Genomic DNA, 16,898 nt, shown 5'->3' with positions numbered 1-16,898 from the left:
TCCAATGTCTCGCGACGATTGACAATTTTCAAAGAAAAATTGTTGTGTACGATGGGTGCCTGCCTCTCAAGGATAATCCACACAAGCATATCCAATCGCGGTCTGCGCGTATTGATAAGGAATTCTCTCTTAAAAACCCTCCATTGAGCTTCGATCATCATCGTGGTTTTTGCCAACGGGATAGCTTTCGGGAATGCTGCTTCGTGCCCATCTAACCCACCATTCAGGAGCTTACCATCTCCTATAAAGATACACCCAAGCATCAGGCAAGGCGATATCCACGCACAAGTGTACATTTCTTCCACAGCGCGAAAATACAACTGCTGCTCGTTTCGGGTGCCAATAATAATGCATTCGCATCATATCTATGATGGCATTTCGATTTTCCAGGTCACCGCATAAACTGCCAGTTCTATCTTCCCAGGACGGAACATTGCACTTATAAAGGGAAATAAACCTCGAGCCTCGTCCGGAATATTTTGCGGTCTTGCTGTTTTAGGTTCTGCTAAGCGTTTCTTCACCGAGCGAACGAGAGGGCTAGTCGTTCAACCCAGGCGAAAATCATTCTGGCAGTTACCGTTCGCTTGGTGAGCATGAGTGAAAATTGCATACATTATATCGCCAGAATCAACCTCTCAAATAATTATCTATTCATCCCATCAAAATTGACATCCATAGTTTTTTATTTTTTAGAGTTGAAAGAATATGCTGATCTCGAATGTAGAATACCAATCCGCAGCTTAAAAACGAGGTTTTTGAGATAACTCTTCTGGATCTGTCCCGTATTCTTCAATGTACTTTTCATGCTGACGGATCGCATGCTGATAATTCGAAATTAATGTACGGGCCTTGATGTTGACCGTAGGATGGTTGGGCTGAACTTTATGTAATGCGTCAATAGCAAGATCATACCTCGAGCATCCTGTTTTTGCGTGGAAAACGCCAAAACCATTACAAAGTTTTAGTAAGCTTATAAAGATTTCTTCCTTCGTTCTATCATGAAGCAGCAGCGAATCTGTGACAGATCTTACCATTCGCCGTAAGCATTCGGAAAGGAGTAGTGGTGGTTCCCTCCTCGTTGTATCCATGCTATTGATAGACATTATCCATAAGTAAAAACTATTATCACACACACTTTTCTGATTCTGTATACATAGTAGTATAACATTCAACCCCAAAGGAATATATATACGCACCACAGACATGCGTCTGCCACTGACACGATCATAAGCAAGACTGTGGATGGCCGAAGGATATCCATGGAAATTGAAAACAACAGGCTTATCCGGTGTGAAAATAGCCTCGAATTCGTCTTGGGACAATCTATGTGAATGGGTCTGACCAAGCACCATCAGATCTGTGACATTGACTAGACGCACACGTAGATCGGGACAATCTTTGTGAAGTAAAGCTGCAGCTGCAACGGCCTCGAATGTTGTCTCGACACCACATCCGGCAATCACAACGTCTGGCTCTTTACCGCCATCTGTGCTGTACTCGCACCATACGGATATACCGGCTCGACAGTGTTCGGCGGCTTTTTCGGCCGAAGTGATCCAAAGCGGGGTGGGGTTCTTGGCGCTAATAACAAGATTGATATAGTTGGTAGATCTTAAACAGTGGTCGATCGTTGAGACCATGCAGTTGGCGTCAGGTGGGAGATAGATGCGGATCATATTTGATTTCAAATTCATCAGGTTATTCAAAAAGGCTGGATTTTGGTGACTGAACCCATTATGCTCTTGTCGCCATAATGTGCTACTCTACAAGATTCAAAGCGAGCATGTGAGTTTGTTTCTTCCTTCTCATCTTGATACGCAAGTAGAAGAAATCGCCTTTTTTACCTCGATGTAATTGATGGATGGCACTGGTCTTCGCCATAGCGTTTCTTCTCCCAGTTTCAAAAACTTGGCATACTGGATCAGCATAGTCGTTATGATACCAAGGAACCTTTTGTATTTGATTGAAAATGAGCATAGTCTCTCTATTACTGTTAAAAAGAAAAGTACGAATGCTACTTACGCTTCGTAGCTTGGGAATAAACCTGTTCTTCCAGTTAATGTGTAGCCTTGCAGGAGACCCTGACAAGTGTGCTCTGAAAGAACCTCGATGATCCGACCGCCTTTGGTGAAGAGATCCTTATCCCACTGGAAAGTATATTGATATATCAGCTTATCATGAATGCGACAGAGAGCTTTACGTGTATATTACCTCCATCGTCCGATTTGTGGCGTCAAGTACACGCGTCAATTTGTTGGATGTCAATTCGTCAGGCGAGAAGATCCTGAACGTGCTATGATTACGCTTGATCACTTCGGCGAGATATCCACCTGTTGCGTCCATAGACGATGTGTCTTCATCCTTGTCGATACAATAGTCTTCCCAACGAGGGGTATCCAATTTCTTGTAGGACCCTTCATGGGTCTCGATGCGCATACCCATCCGCAATGCCTCGTCGTCAGGAAAACAGTCCTGGATTTCTTTTACGGGTGCGTAGCCATGCTTTTTGTCAAACAGCTTGTCTGGATGATATTCCAACAACCACGATTCCAACAGCTTGAGTTCTTCATCATCCTTTTTGGCTTTGGGCAGGGGTACTTGGTGAGCATGGAAGGTGCCTTCAATAGGCTTGCCATGGGCTTCTTTAGGTCCAGTCCAACCTTTGGGTGAGCGCAGGATGACAATGGGCCAACGGGGTTTGTATATCGGCTTGTTGCCCGACCGCGCTGCTTTTTGAATCGCTTGGATTTCTTGCACCGCCCAACCTAGGGATACGGCCATGTCACGTTGCAACGTATCCATGTTGTCAGTAACGATGCGTACTTGATAACCATAGCCACTGAATAGAGCAATCAATTCGTCGTCACTATAGCAGCCAATATGCTGTGTTAGATTTGTTTTGCAGCAAAAATTTAAAGGGGATTCCACGACAAAATATGAGCTCACCTCATACATCCGTAAATGGTACGATTAGCAATTTTGAAACCGTTTAAATGAAGCACGGGCAGCACAGCGCCTGACTTTGCTGGATCCAAGTACTTGAATGCATGCCATGCAGTTGCTGTGGGTCCAGTTTCGGCTTCGCCGTCTAAATTTATAACGTAGAATCATGTTCAAACTTTGTCGAAAACGATAAGAAGAGCTGTTGTGAAACGTCGCCACTCACCTCCTATTATGCAAGTGACAATTAAATCAGGATTATCGAGTACAGCACCAAAACTTACAGCGAGTGCATATCCCAACTCGCCTCCTTCATGGATTTGGCCCGGCACTTCAGAGTTAGTATGGCTATAAGAAAAATAGCACAGTTTGTAGTTTAAGTGGCCACATTCTTCTTTGAGAACCTATCATGAAGTACGATGCTAATTATTCTTTACCTTGGGAAACCAGACGGCCAAGAAAAGCCGCGGATCAAACGCTCGAGACCTTCCCGATCGTACGAGTATTTTGGATAATACTTTGTGATGGAACGTTCGAGAAAGAGGTTGGCAAGGTTGGCAGGGGCGCCATGGCCTGGTCCGGTCACGAACAACATGTTGAGATTGTGTTGCTTGATAAGGCGCGTGCAGTGTGCATAGGTCAAGTTAATGCCCGGGCAAGTACCCCAATGGCCTAAGAGTCTTGGCTTTATATCGTCCGGTTTTAGCGGATTTTCGAGTAGCACGTTTGACTTTAGGAAAATCATGGCTCCCGCCAGATAATTGGCTGCACGCTGCAGCGTAACATAAGGTGCGAGATCGCTGTCACTGACTTTGTTCACATCCAACTGAACGCCTGAAGTAGTAAAAGAGGTGGTAGTAGCAGAATCAGTAGACATGGTATTTTCTTTATTCTTAATTAATGATTCAAGGAAAAAGTAAAACAGAGAAAGCAGTCGAATTGAACATCTTTTTTATATAAGAGCTAGTATTGACGTCAAAGTGATGTGCAAGGGTTTATGTGGTGGATGACAATCAACGCAATCAATACGCACGCATCGAGACAGCACAACCAGCGGAGTTGCGTGCCACCCGCACGCACCATACTCTTTGGACTGTGAGACGAAAAAGTTGGTGTTGCACCCTTCTCTCTTTTTCCAGTAGTGCCCATTTAGCTTCGCAAGAAAAAACAACAACAAATTATGCATCCTGCAAAAGCAAACAAGATTGATTTAAGTGTGAGCATTCTTTTGTCGTTTGGAAAAACAAAAGGGGATTGCAAGGTTTGAGGAAGCAGAGCCCGCTGACTGGTTCAACTTTTCTGCATATAGCAACTCAATGAGGAAGAGCGGAAACTGTTTCGAATGTATGGCAAGCTTCCTGATCGCAAGGATCTCTTGGGCCATAAATTAAAGGTTTGTTTTTTCCCAATCTCATTTATTTAAGCTAATGAAGAGCTGCCAGTTCACAATAGCTTTTCCTTGACATTTGTAGGAGCGCAAGTACTTTGACTCCGGTGACTATGCATTGTCAAAGGCGGGCAAGGAGCCCGAAGTAGCGATCGGATCAGAACATCCATCGCCAGACACGATTCCTCATTCGAACCCAAACTCAAGCTCCAGCTCAAGCCCTGTCAAGGAGAGCCCACTTGTTCCCGATACTGCTGCTGGTGGTGCCACGACAACGGAGGAATCCAACAAACCGACTTTGACCCCCAAACCAGATACCACCACGATCGCTCAGCAGCAATAAAATAAAAAAGAATGTTGTGTGTTTTCCTTTCTATATGCATTGTTTGTTTTTTATTCTTTTTTTTCAATCAATACAGTACTACAGTGGAGGAGGAGGATACGAAAAAGAAGAAGAGGGAGGAGGAGGTGGTGGGTAATAGAGGAAAGGTCGTGTACCAAAGTTGACATTAACCTTGGCATGGCCATCTGCTGCCAGACTAGCATAGTAGTTTAGCGGGGATATGCTGGAATACGCAATGCCTAGCATCTGTCCGTTCTTCGTGAAGAACACATTGCCTTCCGTGGGAGAGTAGCCACACCCGACAGTATCGCCTTTTTTCCAGCTCGGTCCGTAATCTTGACCTCCTGAGGCGTCGTCGATAAACTTTCTTCCATCGTCACTATGCATTGTATATGTTATTTAGCTTCGCCTTTCCCTTCCCCTCTTCATGTGTTCCTTTTTCTTTACAGCAGGTACATTATAATGAATAAGAATTCCTTTCTATCATCATCTACCTATGATATCCGATCGAGTGGTTGTTCCAACCTGGCATTCGAAATAGAGGATATGGTTTTGTCGACAATCCTATTGACAAGACCACATCGGATTTGGCCTCTTGCACTGTGATTTCGAAATAATGCAGCGAGTGTACTTTATCATCACCTTCCCCATAGGATACAAGGTATGGATGCGTCGCTTGTAACGTGATATCCCAATCCATATCATTACCACGGTTACGCAGCCGTGGCCAAAACTCGACAATAGGAGTAAGACTATCATCACCGGACATGGTAGTAATATGAAACGGCGGCTGGTTTGCAGTAGCCAAAGGGTGCTTAAATAATGAGTTACTGTGTGTCGTTTGATCCAGTCGCTGTACAGATTGAAGCCCATGTTGGCGCACTTGTTCCACTAATTCTGGAGGAACAGCTCCATTGATCTGGGATCGGAATGCTTGTACAAATAGTTCGCCTCTTTCGAATGAATCGAGACTGGTGTCCTTGAACCGGCCAAATTCGTGAACAACGGAATCTTCATCGAGACCAGCTTGGAAAGCGTGCTGGTAGCTCGGTGGTTCTTCTTCGACAAATTCCGGCATAATAGCGTAGAAAGAGGAAAAATACTATGGCTGTGCTTTTTATATGGAATTCTCGGATTGCTGCATTATAACCCGCAAAAATGCTGAGCACAGACGAAGAGATGAGAGAAAGGCTACGCTGAGGCGTTGCTATATAATAGCATGCCGTCTGTTTAAAGAGTGATTGTATCAATAAGGCATGTTTTCATCTAACAAGCGTACAAGCTAATATCCAATATTCAATTAATCACGCCCTTTCCTTTCACAGTATACACTAGGGCAAAAAATATTGCAAGTCTTTACAATATGCACGAGCATGATCATAGATACCGTATACGTTTGAGCATAGGCGAGACTTGGAACTCTTGTTATACCATCCATTTCGTATCTCATGACGACCAAACTCCACGTTACCACAGACATGAACAGGAGCAAGCAGTGCGCTTAATACTTAAAGCATACGGATCAATGCAAATATCAAGTGAGCATCTGCAGCCCTAGAGGGATTGTGTAAGTGACGTATATTCAGTAGCAAGAACTTAAAGATGATGCTGTCCTTGCCCAATTTGACATACAAGATTCCTTGGAGGCTGTTGATGAGGTAGAGTGGAATTGAGTGGTAGCGACAATTCTACACAGAAGAGAAAACAGTGATACGATCCTTCTTGACTATGTACAAGAAGCAAGAATGTATATGATATGCATGCAGTCAATTGTCTCTATGGTATAAAGATGATGTGTAGACGTTTTAACGTAATACATAAATTCTGAAGGTTTTGGGTTAGCAAAGATATTGGTATCGGTTTTTATTTGGGATGCTGATACAAAGCACTATCAATGATGGATAAAAAAGAGTTATTTGAGCACAAAAACATGTTGCACACCATACATGTTGCTGCCACCTTCTTCGTCACCCCTTTCTGTAATAGCCATTGCTTTTCAAGTAATTAAAGCACTTCTTTTGATATCTCCAAATATGCGTTGGATGGCCCTCTACTGTCAAAATCTTGAGCGAATAGCACCTTTCTAGTACCTTGTGCTTGATAAGCATTTCTAGAGCTTTTTGGTATATTGTAGAGCATTGTGTCAAGCGTAGTTCCTGCAATGTAACCAAACGACCGAGATAGACAAAAGCATAGATTGACAAGGCAAAGTTTCTTAACCACATGCGTTGGAGTAACGTGTTTTTCTTTAAAAGCATATCTGTAAATTTGTCAAGACTTTGCGACTCGGACAAGTATTCACCGTTGTTGTGGAGTTCAATGGAGCGCAGAACACCAAACGAGCTGATGGCGTCCAAAATAGCATTGGATATCGGAAATCCTTGTGTAGCGGTGCCAAAAGTCAAATTTGCAATAGAACAACAGCTATCATCGTTGTTGCCAGAAAAGTGAGATCCCAGTGCTTGCAGCAGAGATGTTGTGATTCGATCTTGACGAATTTGTTGCGACCAGAAGGATTCATAAGGTAATCGAAATCCGAGTGTTGTCAGTGCTGGTAGTCGTTTCAAGACCCTTACGAACGCCGGAGCGGTCAGAACTTCCAAAGTTGCGTCAAGTTGAATGTGTGTCAGCATAGTACAGTGGCTAATGAATGCACATAGCTCGCTCGTGGAAGTACAGATATCGTTTCCAATGACCAATTTTCGAAGGTTGCGCATCTGGATGTTGTTGCGACTGCCTTTGCTAAGAAGAGCTTCTAATTGACAATTTGCCAATTGCAAAGTCTCGAGCGAGTCCTGACTGTATTTTAACACGTTGACAATGTCCCCAAAATCGTCTAACCTAGACTTCGTTCCAACGTATTTGAATACACGTAAACCATCATGCTTGCCCGATAACGCACGTCGTAAGAACCATGAATTATCCTTGTCTTTATATTGCTTCCATTTTGATGACTGCTCTGTGTAGAATGTGCCATTGAGATTGTCGTCTATACGGTCGTCGCCCTTGTCCAAGCGGTTACACTCAATGTATTCTACACGCGGACAATGTTTTATTATACTGCTCAGATCCGTGAATTGCCACCTACAGATCGTGTTGCTGCCATACCGCACGCAGCGTAAATTCGGACACCGTCGCAGGATGTTGTTGATCTGGTTTGTATTCAATACGTAATCCAGAGACATGCATGTCAAATTGTCAAACGTGATAGTTGTGTTCTTCTTTTCTTCTTTTGCTAGTAGTGGTGCAGATATTGGGTCTTCAACATACATGCTGTAGTGATATTCAAACTGCAGCTGGAAATGGAGGGTTCGTAAATTGGGACATGCCGCAAGAATAGCGAGAAATGGTAGGTTAGATGGCTGCTCGTCGAAAATAAGCACGCGCAGACTGTTTGTCAGTTTCTTCAACAGATTGATAAAGTGCTGTTCAACACCAGAATGACATCTGGTGAATACTAGATGATATTTAATGGTATGTACATGTGTAAGTCAACATATCGTTTTCTTTTTCCTTCACTCTGTCTGTATCACTACTGCTACTGCATTTAAAACTCACGTGTGACACAAAATCAGCAAACGCAGGAACTTACCAAGCGTACTGATATTTTGACAGCCCCAAGACTCGATGACGGTACGTAGTTGACGATAGAAGCGGTAATTGTCCCACATTGTATTTGTATAGCAGTCAAAGAGCACGGTGCGAATATAGTTGCTGAAAGGAGGAGGTCTTCGAGGAAGTCGTCGTTCTTTTTTGCCATTCAGCTGGAGATCTTGCCATGGCTTGAACGATAGTGTCAGTGCTTGTTCGCGCCAAAGGCGGCACACAAGCATGCATTCGATAATGTCACTTTGCGTGAATTGAGAAAATACCTGTTCAAGAACGTCTGAATTTAATTGCTTTAAAGGATCGCTCCGATCTATTGGAGTCGACGAGGTATGCAATAACCTCGTCATTTGTGAGCTTCGAGAAAGAAAGGACGAAAGATTTAATGGAAGGAAGGAAAGAGAGTAAACATTGAAAGCATAAACTCGCCTCCTTTTATGTTACAGCAGCATTCTGATTCAAAAGACCATTACTCATTGTGTGGACAACTGTCACCTAAGGATGTTTATTACCGCAGATAGATATTCTCAACTTTATTCGCATTATGTATAAGGTGCAGAGGGTAATCCTGTGGTAATGTTGAATTGTGGTCTGTTATGTAAGACAAATGCGTTGGTTATCTCCAAATAGTAGCCAGCATCATTGTCAGCTCAAGTGCCTCATTGTTAAAATTGATGAGCTTATATAAAACATTCATTTTTTTGTGGTATACCCTGCAGTGACAACATTACACTAGGCCACGGATCAATAAAAAGAGAAATAGCAATGGACTCTTATGTAAACAAAAGAGCTATTAATGCATAAACCAACTCCGGTTCGGATGTCAAGCAATGTAGAAGATACATGCGTGTGTGCTTCAAAGAAGAGAGAGCTACTGACTCAAGTCGGGGACGGGGGTTGCAGTAGGATACAATTTCCAATGTTACATCACTGTTATATTGCAACACATGTTTCAGTATGATAGGGCCGCTGTGATAACAGTTTATTGACGGTTACATACAAGCCATTCCTGAAGATAAGATCGAAGGCGGTTCAATGCGAGCAAAAACTAACACACAATCGTACTTGTTACGTAGTTACTGCTTATTTGTTCGCTATTCTACTCGCTTGTTGTTTCCTTGGCAACCATACGCTAATGAGGAAGTGCTGGCAAAGAAGGAGCAGTGCACTGGCTGAAACCGCGATACGGCGCGCGGTGTTTTAAGGAACCCTGTACAGAGCCCTGGAAGGGTCCATTTTTTCTTTTTCAAAACAAGGATCTAATTAGAAAATCAAGAAAGGATCATAATTAAGACTTGGCCAGTTTGTGGCAAACAAGTGGGGTCATTATCGTATCAAATTTAGACATTTTTAAAGTTCGTTTCTGATGGTTTTGCTGTACCCTGCAGTCTGTTCTGGCTTTTCAGCAACAGCTATATCAAGACAGTTTTTAAGTTTGTCCACAAAGAAAACACATCCTTTTTGGAGAAGAAAAGGCCCCAACTTTTCTTTTGTCTGGCATCTTTGGGGTATAAACGTACATGTAATGTACGGGGAATTCTAAGAATACATGTTCTTTTGATTATAAGGAAAAGCGAGATATAACATCATCATTATGATCATTGAATCTTATGAAAGCGAAACAGCACGACGTCACTATGATTTCCTGCGCGAATCTAGGTCAATCATGACCTACAACACTTCCAGGGCAAGCATGTATCCATACAGCAGCCCAACAACAAGTCTATATTGGCGATGGTACAAACAGAAAAAGGTGGCACCAGTAAAGTTGGGAAATGTCCAAAATAGCTCTAGCCCGCTACTTTACATATTGTGTGTGTTACAAGGATAATTTTGCAGAGCCGAGATGATCGGCGTGCCCGATGAAATTTCAATCGGAGGTAAGTTAGAGCTATCTTTGCACCTTTTCGGTTTTAAATAAAGCAGGGAGGGAGGGGGGGTTTAGGCAGTCAGAGTGGAATACAGTAATGATAATGTATATAGATGATCGTACGTTAGGGATCTGGCGTGGGCGTAAAAGCATTTGTCAGCCCTTGCTTTCCAAGCACATCCGCGAAAAGCCCGAGAATACGAGCAAAGATGTACGGATGACCAATCAACACTGCAGGTAATGATCACGGATCAAAAAGTCCCAACCAATTGAAATTCGTCTATTCTATTTTCTGTTCCCGGATCGATAAGAGACAGAACAAGGACAGCGAGCAGAGATTTGCTGCCACTCGCTTCATAAGCAACAATGACCGTCACCAGACCAACCGGTTTCGTTTGTGCTCAGAATATCCCATGATTGCCAGAATCATTGGCTAGTAGCCCGAACCCGTCTTTTCCGAAAAGTGAAAAATTAAAGTCAATGATTTATCCCGCAGAATTTATGCTGCCTTTGGGGTGTGTGTGTGTGTGTGTGTGGTTTTATTTTGGGAGCAAGCCAACGCTTCGCCGAGAGCGGACTTTTGAACGCGCACTATGCCCAATAAATATGCTTGCGTCTCCCAGGAGCTCGAGCGAGAGAACCAGAAACTTCTTTCTTTCATCTTCATTTCCACTCCCACTTTAGCAGATTTCAAACATGGCATCGTTTGGACGAAAAGCTTCCGCTGGAATTACACCTCCCGACAGACATCACCCTCACACTCTCTCGACGCTCGTAAGTGGATATACCTTGTACCTTTTCCATGTGCCTGCTTGTTGGCCATACTATGCATATGTCATGCCAGACACGCGTTTTTCTTTTTTATGGAGCGAAAGGTCTTTCTCTGGGCTCGCCTGTTCTAATCTTGTCCTGTTGATATCTAGGATTTTCAAGGCGCCAGCTCTGCAGCTGCGGCCAAGGCCATGAAGACCGAGTTGAGCCGTTTGGCGGCACAGATCAAGTCAGAGGACGAGCGCAAGGTTTGTGGTTACCTCCTCCATTTCTTTTAATCATTGGGGTTGGATGAAATGAAACCTGGTGAGAGTAGTTCAGAGGGTACTGATGACAACACATCAATGGGCAATAGTTCTTCCAACAAGAGATGGATGGCTTCTACATGCTGTTCACCCGATTTATGGACGAAAAGGCCAAGGGAGCTAAACTGTAAGTGTGCAGATCCGAGAAAATAGAATGGGGGAAGGGGGAGGAACACCCGGTACAGTGCAAGTCAGATGACCCTCTAACATTTCCCACACAAAACATTAGGGATTGGGACAAGATCCAGTCTCCTTCGCCCGAGCAGATTGTGCATTACAGCACGTTGAACGAGTCTACCTCGGCTCAGGAGTTGAACAAGTTGGCTGTGCTCAAGCTCAACGGCGGTTTGGGTACCACCATGGGCTGTGTCGGTCCTAAATCTGCGATTGAAGTTCGTGACGGCATGACTTTTTTGGACTTGAGCGTGCGTCAAATTGAGGTAAATTGATGATACTGAATTCATACGTTCGATAAGTGGGAGAGTTCTTGAAATAGCTTTCTTGTGTATCTGTATGTGTATGTGTATGTGTGTGTGTGTGTGTGTATCGGCTGTTGGACAGTTGGACTGTGCGCTAAATTCACATCATTATTACTTTTTTGTCTTCCCGCGCCCTAATTACGTGAATAGTACCTCAACAGGAAACATGACGTCAATGTCCCATTTATCTTGATGAACTCATTCAACACGGACGAAGAAACCCGCCGTATCGTACAAAAGTATGCCACCCACAACATCAACATCACGACGTTCAACCAGAGCCGCCATCCACGTATCAACAAGGAGTCCCTGTTGCCAGTGCCCCGTTCGCCCGACTCGCCCATCGAGCAGTGGTACCCCCCAGGCCACGGTGATCTCTACGAGTCGTTGTACAACTCGGGTTTGCTGGATCAATTGTTGGGCGAAGGCAAGGAGTACCTCTTTATTTCCAATGTGGACAACCTGGGTGCCACCGTGGACCTGAAGATTCTGCATCACATGGTCGAGAGCGACGCCGAGTTTATGTTGGAACTGACGGATAAGACGAAGGCTGATATCAAGGGTGGTACTTTGGTTGACTACAATGGCCAAATCCGGCTGTTGGAAATTGCGCAGGTCCCCAGCGAGCATATTGAGGACTTCAAGTCGATCAAGAAATTCAAGATCTTCAACACCAACAACTTGTGGATCAACCTCCGAGCCATCAAGCGTGTCCTGGAGGAAGAATCGATGGATCTGGAGATCATTGTCAACAACAAGACGACGGATACTGGCGAAAAGGTCATCCAACTGGAGACGGCTGTGGGTGCTGGTATCAAGCACTTCCGCAACGCCCATGGTGTCAATGTACCGCGTACTCGCTTCTTGCCCGTCAAGTCAACCTCGGATCTGTTCTTGGTGACGTCCAACCTGTATTCCCTTGTGCACGGCCAGCTTGCGGTGAATCCCCAGCGCATGTTCAACACGGTTCCTCTTGTCAAGCTTGGTGACCATTTCAAGAAGGTTCAGCACTTTTTGTCTCGGTTCAAGACCATCCCTCATATCCTCGAGTTGGATCACTTGACCGTCACTGGCGATGTCACATTTGGTGCTGATGTCGAGCTGCGTGGCACGGTCATCATTGTAGCCAACCATGGTGAGCGCATTGATATCCCTTCGGGTGCCATTCTCGAGAACAAGGTTGTCACTGGCAATCTCCGTATCCTGGACCACTAAACATTACATATATATCCTGCCGCTGCCCCACCCACCTCCCTCACCACCCCACATAATATTGCACCTTTTTCTCTCCTCATACACGTCATGCAAACACACGCGCACGCCATACACAAATGCAAAACATGTTCATAGCACAAAATATATTACGCAAACAATCCAGCAATCACCATGACTACCTATTTATATGTGAAGGAATATACATGGCAATATTGACGTTGAATACTCCACCTAGAACAGGTGGCGGCTCATGGTGTCTCCATAGCAAATGATTGGTGTGTGTTATATAGTGAAAAAGGGTGGGGGAAACGTTGATAGAAATGGATATAATATAGGGTAGAAAAGAATGATCAAGATGGGGACAGTTTATCGCTGACGAGCAGAACATGCTAGCAACTACCAAAGTTTTTACTTTTTGATACAACGCAATGAGAAGACACGAAAACACTGCATAATAGATCATTATCTTTGATAGGAGAATCAACAGCACAACAGGGATGTCTGCGTAAATCTGAGGTTGTACTATGTAAATACAATAGTGAGTTTATGTTTAAGTGACTTCTTTCATCTTGTACTATGTCTTTGCGCTAACTAGTTAGGACTTGGGTCGGTTATAGATAACTAGATCTCATCGTTATCATATTGGTAATCTACTAGTATGTAAAATTGCAGATTTATAGTGTTTGATATGGAAAGACATTACAACAATACTCTGCATGCTGCTTCCCTTTCTTTCTAGTTTAAACCGGCAGAAACAAGAAGCGGGGCCCTCGCTCGTTTGTTATACTTTTTCTTTTTGTGTGCGTGTTTAGCTGCGTACTTTTACGGTAGCTTATAGGCTTTATAGTAAAAGACTTGAGCATGGCACATTGCAAAGACGCGATAACAGTTGTTTTCGACTGGTAAAATCCATGATCTGTTCACCATGGAAAAGTCGTTATAACACACGAGAAAGAAAAAAGAAGTATATGCGCAACGACTTTGTTTCGAAATAATTGCTCTTGATCCACATAACTGAGCTGTTTCAGTCGTCATCCACCAAAGAGTTTAGTCCCAATACATGAAGGTGACACTGAATATAGAGACCCTTGTTATCACATCCCAAATTCATCTTTTCTCGTCTTATAATAGATATACAATATTTGGCATGTCCCCGATTCATCCGTCGCCACCTCCGAAGGATCAGACAGCAATACGTCGCGAATGGCATACCAAATATAAATCATCGGATAATTGGCTCTTACTGTCATAGGCATATCAATCCAGGCCGTAGATTTAAAGCTTAGCATCGAACGGGGTAGATCAAATCACCTAAACTCCTTTTATCCAAGGATATTTTTCCATACTTTACACAGCACATATACACATACGATGCGGTGGCCCTGGTCAGCCTCATCAACTGTCTATATGAGCCTCAATCAATACACAACTCGAGTACGACGGAAGCCGCAAGTAATTTTATTCAGCATTTTGAAATGGGCACTCTTCATTATAGTCCCCACAGCAATCACGTTTTTTATCGTTTGTCGGGTGGACACCCACATGCGCATTTACTTTCGACAATGGCTCTCCCCACCAGCACCTGCAGTGATTGAGCCACTGATCCATGACGGTACCTGCTTCAAGCATCTCTCCAGTGATTACCAACAAGGCCAAGGTCTGCATCACTACAACTTTATACCCGGCCACCGTCTCCAAGACGACACTTGTTTTGGCTTTGCTTCGACTGTCCGACCGTCTCCTCAGATCCCCTCACACGACACCATTTTCCACACCCGCTTTGACAAGAACCACTTTGGCCCAACCGAGCTGGCGACTGTCAAATCATTCTTGGCGACCCAAAACAGTACCACCACGCGACTGGTCGTGTGGGCCGACAGTACCCAAGAATCCCTCTTGGCATCCCCTTACTGGCAACACATTGAAAGCAATCCTCGGATTGCGGTCCAAGTGGTCGCCACGGCGAAAGAAAAGCAGCAGCAGCAGCAGCAGCTGGAGCTGATGCCATTATTAGCGCTTGCTCAGTACGGCGGTGTATGGTTTGAGCCGTCCGCCTTTTTCGTACGTGAACTGACCCCGTTGTTGGAACTGGATTGGATTGCACAAGGCGATTGTTTCTCGAGTGTCGAGGGCAATCCGTTCTCACAGACTGGTATGCTGCATTTCCGACAAGACTCGCCGTATCTGTGTGAAATGCTTGCCGAGGCCAAGGCGTTGCAGAAGGATCAGAAAAAGGTGGAGCTGCCCATGTTGTATTATCGCATCTATCAGCGGGTGTTGCGGAATGGGTTCAAGCCGTGGGCGATCGTGCCATGGTGCTATACAGCGCCTTCGCAGTGTAAGCACTCGAACAGTTTGCAAAGCCCGTTTGCTCGTGGTGAGGAGGTGAACCGCAGGTGGCTCGACAGTGTCTTTGCCTACTATTGGCGCGATCCAGCACCGGACGAGCCGTCTGGAGATATCTATGAATATCTCGAGGCAAAGTATGACCTATAATCTGGGCTTTAGAAAAAGGAAACGCTCACTACTTGTAATTATATCCTTGTTCCTAATAAATAAATACAATGCTTTAACACAAAGACCCACTAATCCATTGTGATGACACCGTTATTTTTTTGTGTTATAGCCTGAGAACTGGCGTACTGTTTGTGTGATACAGGGTTCAAATGAAAAAGTTCACATTAAGCAAAAACTTGGTCCAAAATTTCCTCCAAGTAGGATACACAGTAATATACATCGGTATAGGTATTGTACAATGGGGTAGGCGCAATACGAATGACAGTAGGCTTGCGCTCGTCACAAACAACGCCGCGCGACTGCAAGGCATCAAAGATGGTCAACATCTTTTCAGGGAAATCCAAAGAAAGCTGGCAACCACGCTCCTCTGGATTGCTTGGGGTCAAAATCTCAAAGTGACCAGCTTCCATATGTTTTTTCTGAAGCTTGGTTATCAAGAGGTATTCAAGATACGCGGTCAAGCGCAAGGATTTCTCACGCAGTTTGGGCATGGTAGCGCTCTCAAAGAGCTCCAAGGAGCCCATCAAGGAGGCCACGTTGATGACACTTGGGTTACTGATTTGGTATCCAGAGGCACCTTCACTCGGTCGAAACAGGGGAGCCATATCGAAACGGTTTGTCTTATCGTTGCCCCACCAGCCTGCCAAACGTGGCCGTTTCTTGTCGTTGAAGTGGTTTTCATGGACAAACACGCCGGCAATATTACCGGGACCCGAGTTCAAGTATTTGTAAGTGCACCAGCAAGCAAAGTCAACTTGCCAATCGTGCAATTTCAATGGCACGTTACCCACAGCATGCGCCAAATCCCAGCCTACTACGCAGCCCTGATGTAAAGCACAAAAAAAAAAGATATCCCGTTCGAATCGTTGAGTTCTTTTAACTAATTTCGGTGATTTTCTTTTTGTTCTTTCGCGTCCGGCTGTGTGTTACCTGATCATGGCCTGCTTTAGTGATCTTTTCCATTTCAAAAAACTGACCAGTGTAGTACTGGACACCACTCAATAAGACAAGGGCAATGGCATCATCCTTTTGAATGGCCTCGATAATATCCTCTGTGCGTAACGTGGCTTCCCCTTGTCGAGGAGCAATGGTTACCAAGCATACGGAAGGGTCGTAACCGTGTAATTGAATCTGGGATGTCACAGCGTACTATATGGTATGATGATCACCGTGGTAATAAATAATAATAATAATAATAATGAGTGGGGTATTCTATGAAAGCTGCACCACTTTGAATTTTCCCACGCCACGGCCTTAGGGCCCCTTCTTTACATGATCAGATGGGAAAGCCTTGGCTTCGATGATGATCTTGAAACGTTCAGCGGTGGGTCGATAAAATGCAGCCATCATGGCATGCAAGTTGGCTGTCAAGGTTCCCATAGCGACGACTTCGCTCGTCTTTGCGCCAACGAGATGGGCAAAGGTGCCCCTGACGTTTTCCTCAATAGGAGCCCAGGGACGGCTA

The 16,898-nt window shown here is 44.4% G+C and overlaps 7 protein-coding genes across 7 annotated transcripts; 3 read left to right on the top strand and 4 right to left on the bottom strand.

Moving 5' to 3' along the window:
• Positions 1–740: 740 nt before the first annotated feature.
• Positions 741–4,061, bottom strand: BDB00DRAFT_947625 (putative phosphoketolase; the record flags this gene model as incomplete). The annotated part of the gene is made up of 9 exons (XM_053129536.1): positions 3,378–4,061; positions 3,167–3,288; positions 2,947–3,088; positions 2,212–2,866; positions 2,023–2,147; positions 1,845–1,950; positions 1,197–1,763; positions 1,032–1,089; positions 741–922 (listed from the first exon to the last, which is right to left on the bottom strand). The coding sequence occupies exons 1-9, from the start codon at positions 3,815–3,817 to the stop codon at positions 741–743; spliced, it is 2,397 nt and encodes a 798-aa protein (XP_052974774.1). The 5' UTR covers positions 3,818–4,061.
• Positions 4,062–4,694, top strand: BDB00DRAFT_847932 (camp-regulated phosphoprotein/endosulfine conserved region-domain-containing protein). Its single transcript, XM_053125269.1, has 3 exons — positions 4,062–4,156; positions 4,250–4,333; positions 4,413–4,694. Exons 1-3 carry the CDS (start codon positions 4,121–4,123, stop codon positions 4,668–4,670), a joined length of 378 nt encoding a protein of 125 aa, XP_052974773.1. The 5' UTR covers positions 4,062–4,120; the 3' UTR covers positions 4,671–4,694.
• BDB00DRAFT_847930 (concanavalin A-like lectin/glucanase domain-containing protein) lies at positions 4,695–5,869 on the bottom strand. The gene is made up of 2 exons (XM_053125268.1): positions 5,165–5,869; positions 4,695–5,049 (listed from the first exon to the last, which is right to left on the bottom strand). The coding sequence occupies exons 1-2, from the start codon at positions 5,746–5,748 to the stop codon at positions 4,749–4,751; spliced, it is 885 nt and encodes a 294-aa protein (XP_052974772.1). The 5' UTR covers positions 5,749–5,869; the 3' UTR covers positions 4,695–4,748.
• Positions 5,870–6,047: 178 nt separating this feature from the next.
• Positions 6,048–8,626, bottom strand: BDB00DRAFT_877388 (uncharacterized protein; the record flags this gene model as incomplete). The annotated part of the gene is made up of 5 exons (XM_053127609.1): positions 6,048–6,091; positions 6,190–6,224; positions 6,303–6,358; positions 6,761–8,127; positions 8,263–8,626. The coding sequence occupies 5 exons, from the start codon at positions 8,624–8,626 to the stop codon at positions 6,048–6,050; spliced, it is 1,866 nt and encodes a 621-aa protein (XP_052974771.1).
• Positions 8,627–10,842: 2,216 nt separating this feature from the next.
• Positions 10,843–12,916, top strand: BDB00DRAFT_772406 (UTP--glucose-1-phosphate uridylyltransferase family; the record flags this gene model as incomplete). Its single annotated transcript, XM_053120038.1, has 5 exons — positions 10,843–10,920; positions 11,070–11,165; positions 11,273–11,349; positions 11,452–11,662; positions 11,852–12,916. The coding sequence occupies 5 exons, from the start codon at positions 10,843–10,845 to the stop codon at positions 12,914–12,916; spliced, it is 1,527 nt and encodes a 508-aa protein (XP_052974770.1).
• Positions 12,917–14,323: 1,407 nt separating this feature from the next.
• On the top strand, positions 14,324–15,412 carry BDB00DRAFT_772420 (uncharacterized protein; the record flags this gene model as incomplete). Its single annotated transcript, XM_053120040.1, has 1 exon — positions 14,324–15,412. One exon carries the CDS (start codon positions 14,324–14,326, stop codon positions 15,410–15,412), a length of 1,089 nt encoding a protein of 362 aa, XP_052974769.1.
• Positions 15,413–15,597: 185 nt separating this feature from the next.
• On the bottom strand, positions 15,598–16,813 carry BDB00DRAFT_772360 (kynureninase; the record flags this gene model as incomplete). The annotated part of the gene is made up of 3 exons (XM_053120037.1): positions 15,598–16,257; positions 16,364–16,582; positions 16,706–16,813. 3 exons carry the CDS (start codon positions 16,811–16,813, stop codon positions 15,598–15,600), a joined length of 987 nt encoding a protein of 328 aa, XP_052974768.1.
• Between the last annotated feature and the right edge of the window lie 85 nt (positions 16,814–16,898).

The sequence above is a fragment of the Zychaea mexicana genome (genome assembly GCF_025766255.1).
Source record: "Zychaea mexicana strain RSA 1403 chromosome Unknown BDB00scaffold_107, whole genome shotgun sequence".
NCBI classification, from domain to species: domain Eukaryota; kingdom Fungi; phylum Mucoromycota; class Mucoromycetes; order Mucorales; family Lichtheimiaceae; genus Zychaea; species Zychaea mexicana.
This window is presented reverse-complemented; position numbering and strand designations above follow the sequence as displayed.

What these genes read in the sequence shown, in the direction of transcription:
- BDB00DRAFT_847930 (XM_053125268.1), bottom strand. Translation starts at nt 5,748, where the DNA reads ATGCCGGAATTTGTCGAAGAAGAACCACCGAGCTACCAGCACGCTTTC. An exon ending in CACTCGATCGGATATCATAG is followed by an intron (nt 5,050 to 5,164) that starts GTAGATGATGAT and finishes TACAATGCATAG; the next exon opens with TGACGATGGAAGAAAGTTTA.
- BDB00DRAFT_847932 (XM_053125269.1), top strand. Translation starts at nt 4,121, where the DNA reads ATGCATCCTGCAAAAGCAAACAAGATTGATTTAAGT. An exon ending in CAAACAAGATTGATTTAAGT is followed by an intron (nt 4,157 to 4,249) that starts GTGAGCATTCTT and finishes TTCTGCATATAG; the next exon opens with CAACTCAATGAGGAAGAGCG. An exon ending in TCTTGGGCCATAAATTAAAG is followed by an intron (nt 4,334 to 4,412) that starts GTTTGTTTTTTC and finishes TGACATTTGTAG; the next exon opens with GAGCGCAAGTACTTTGACTC.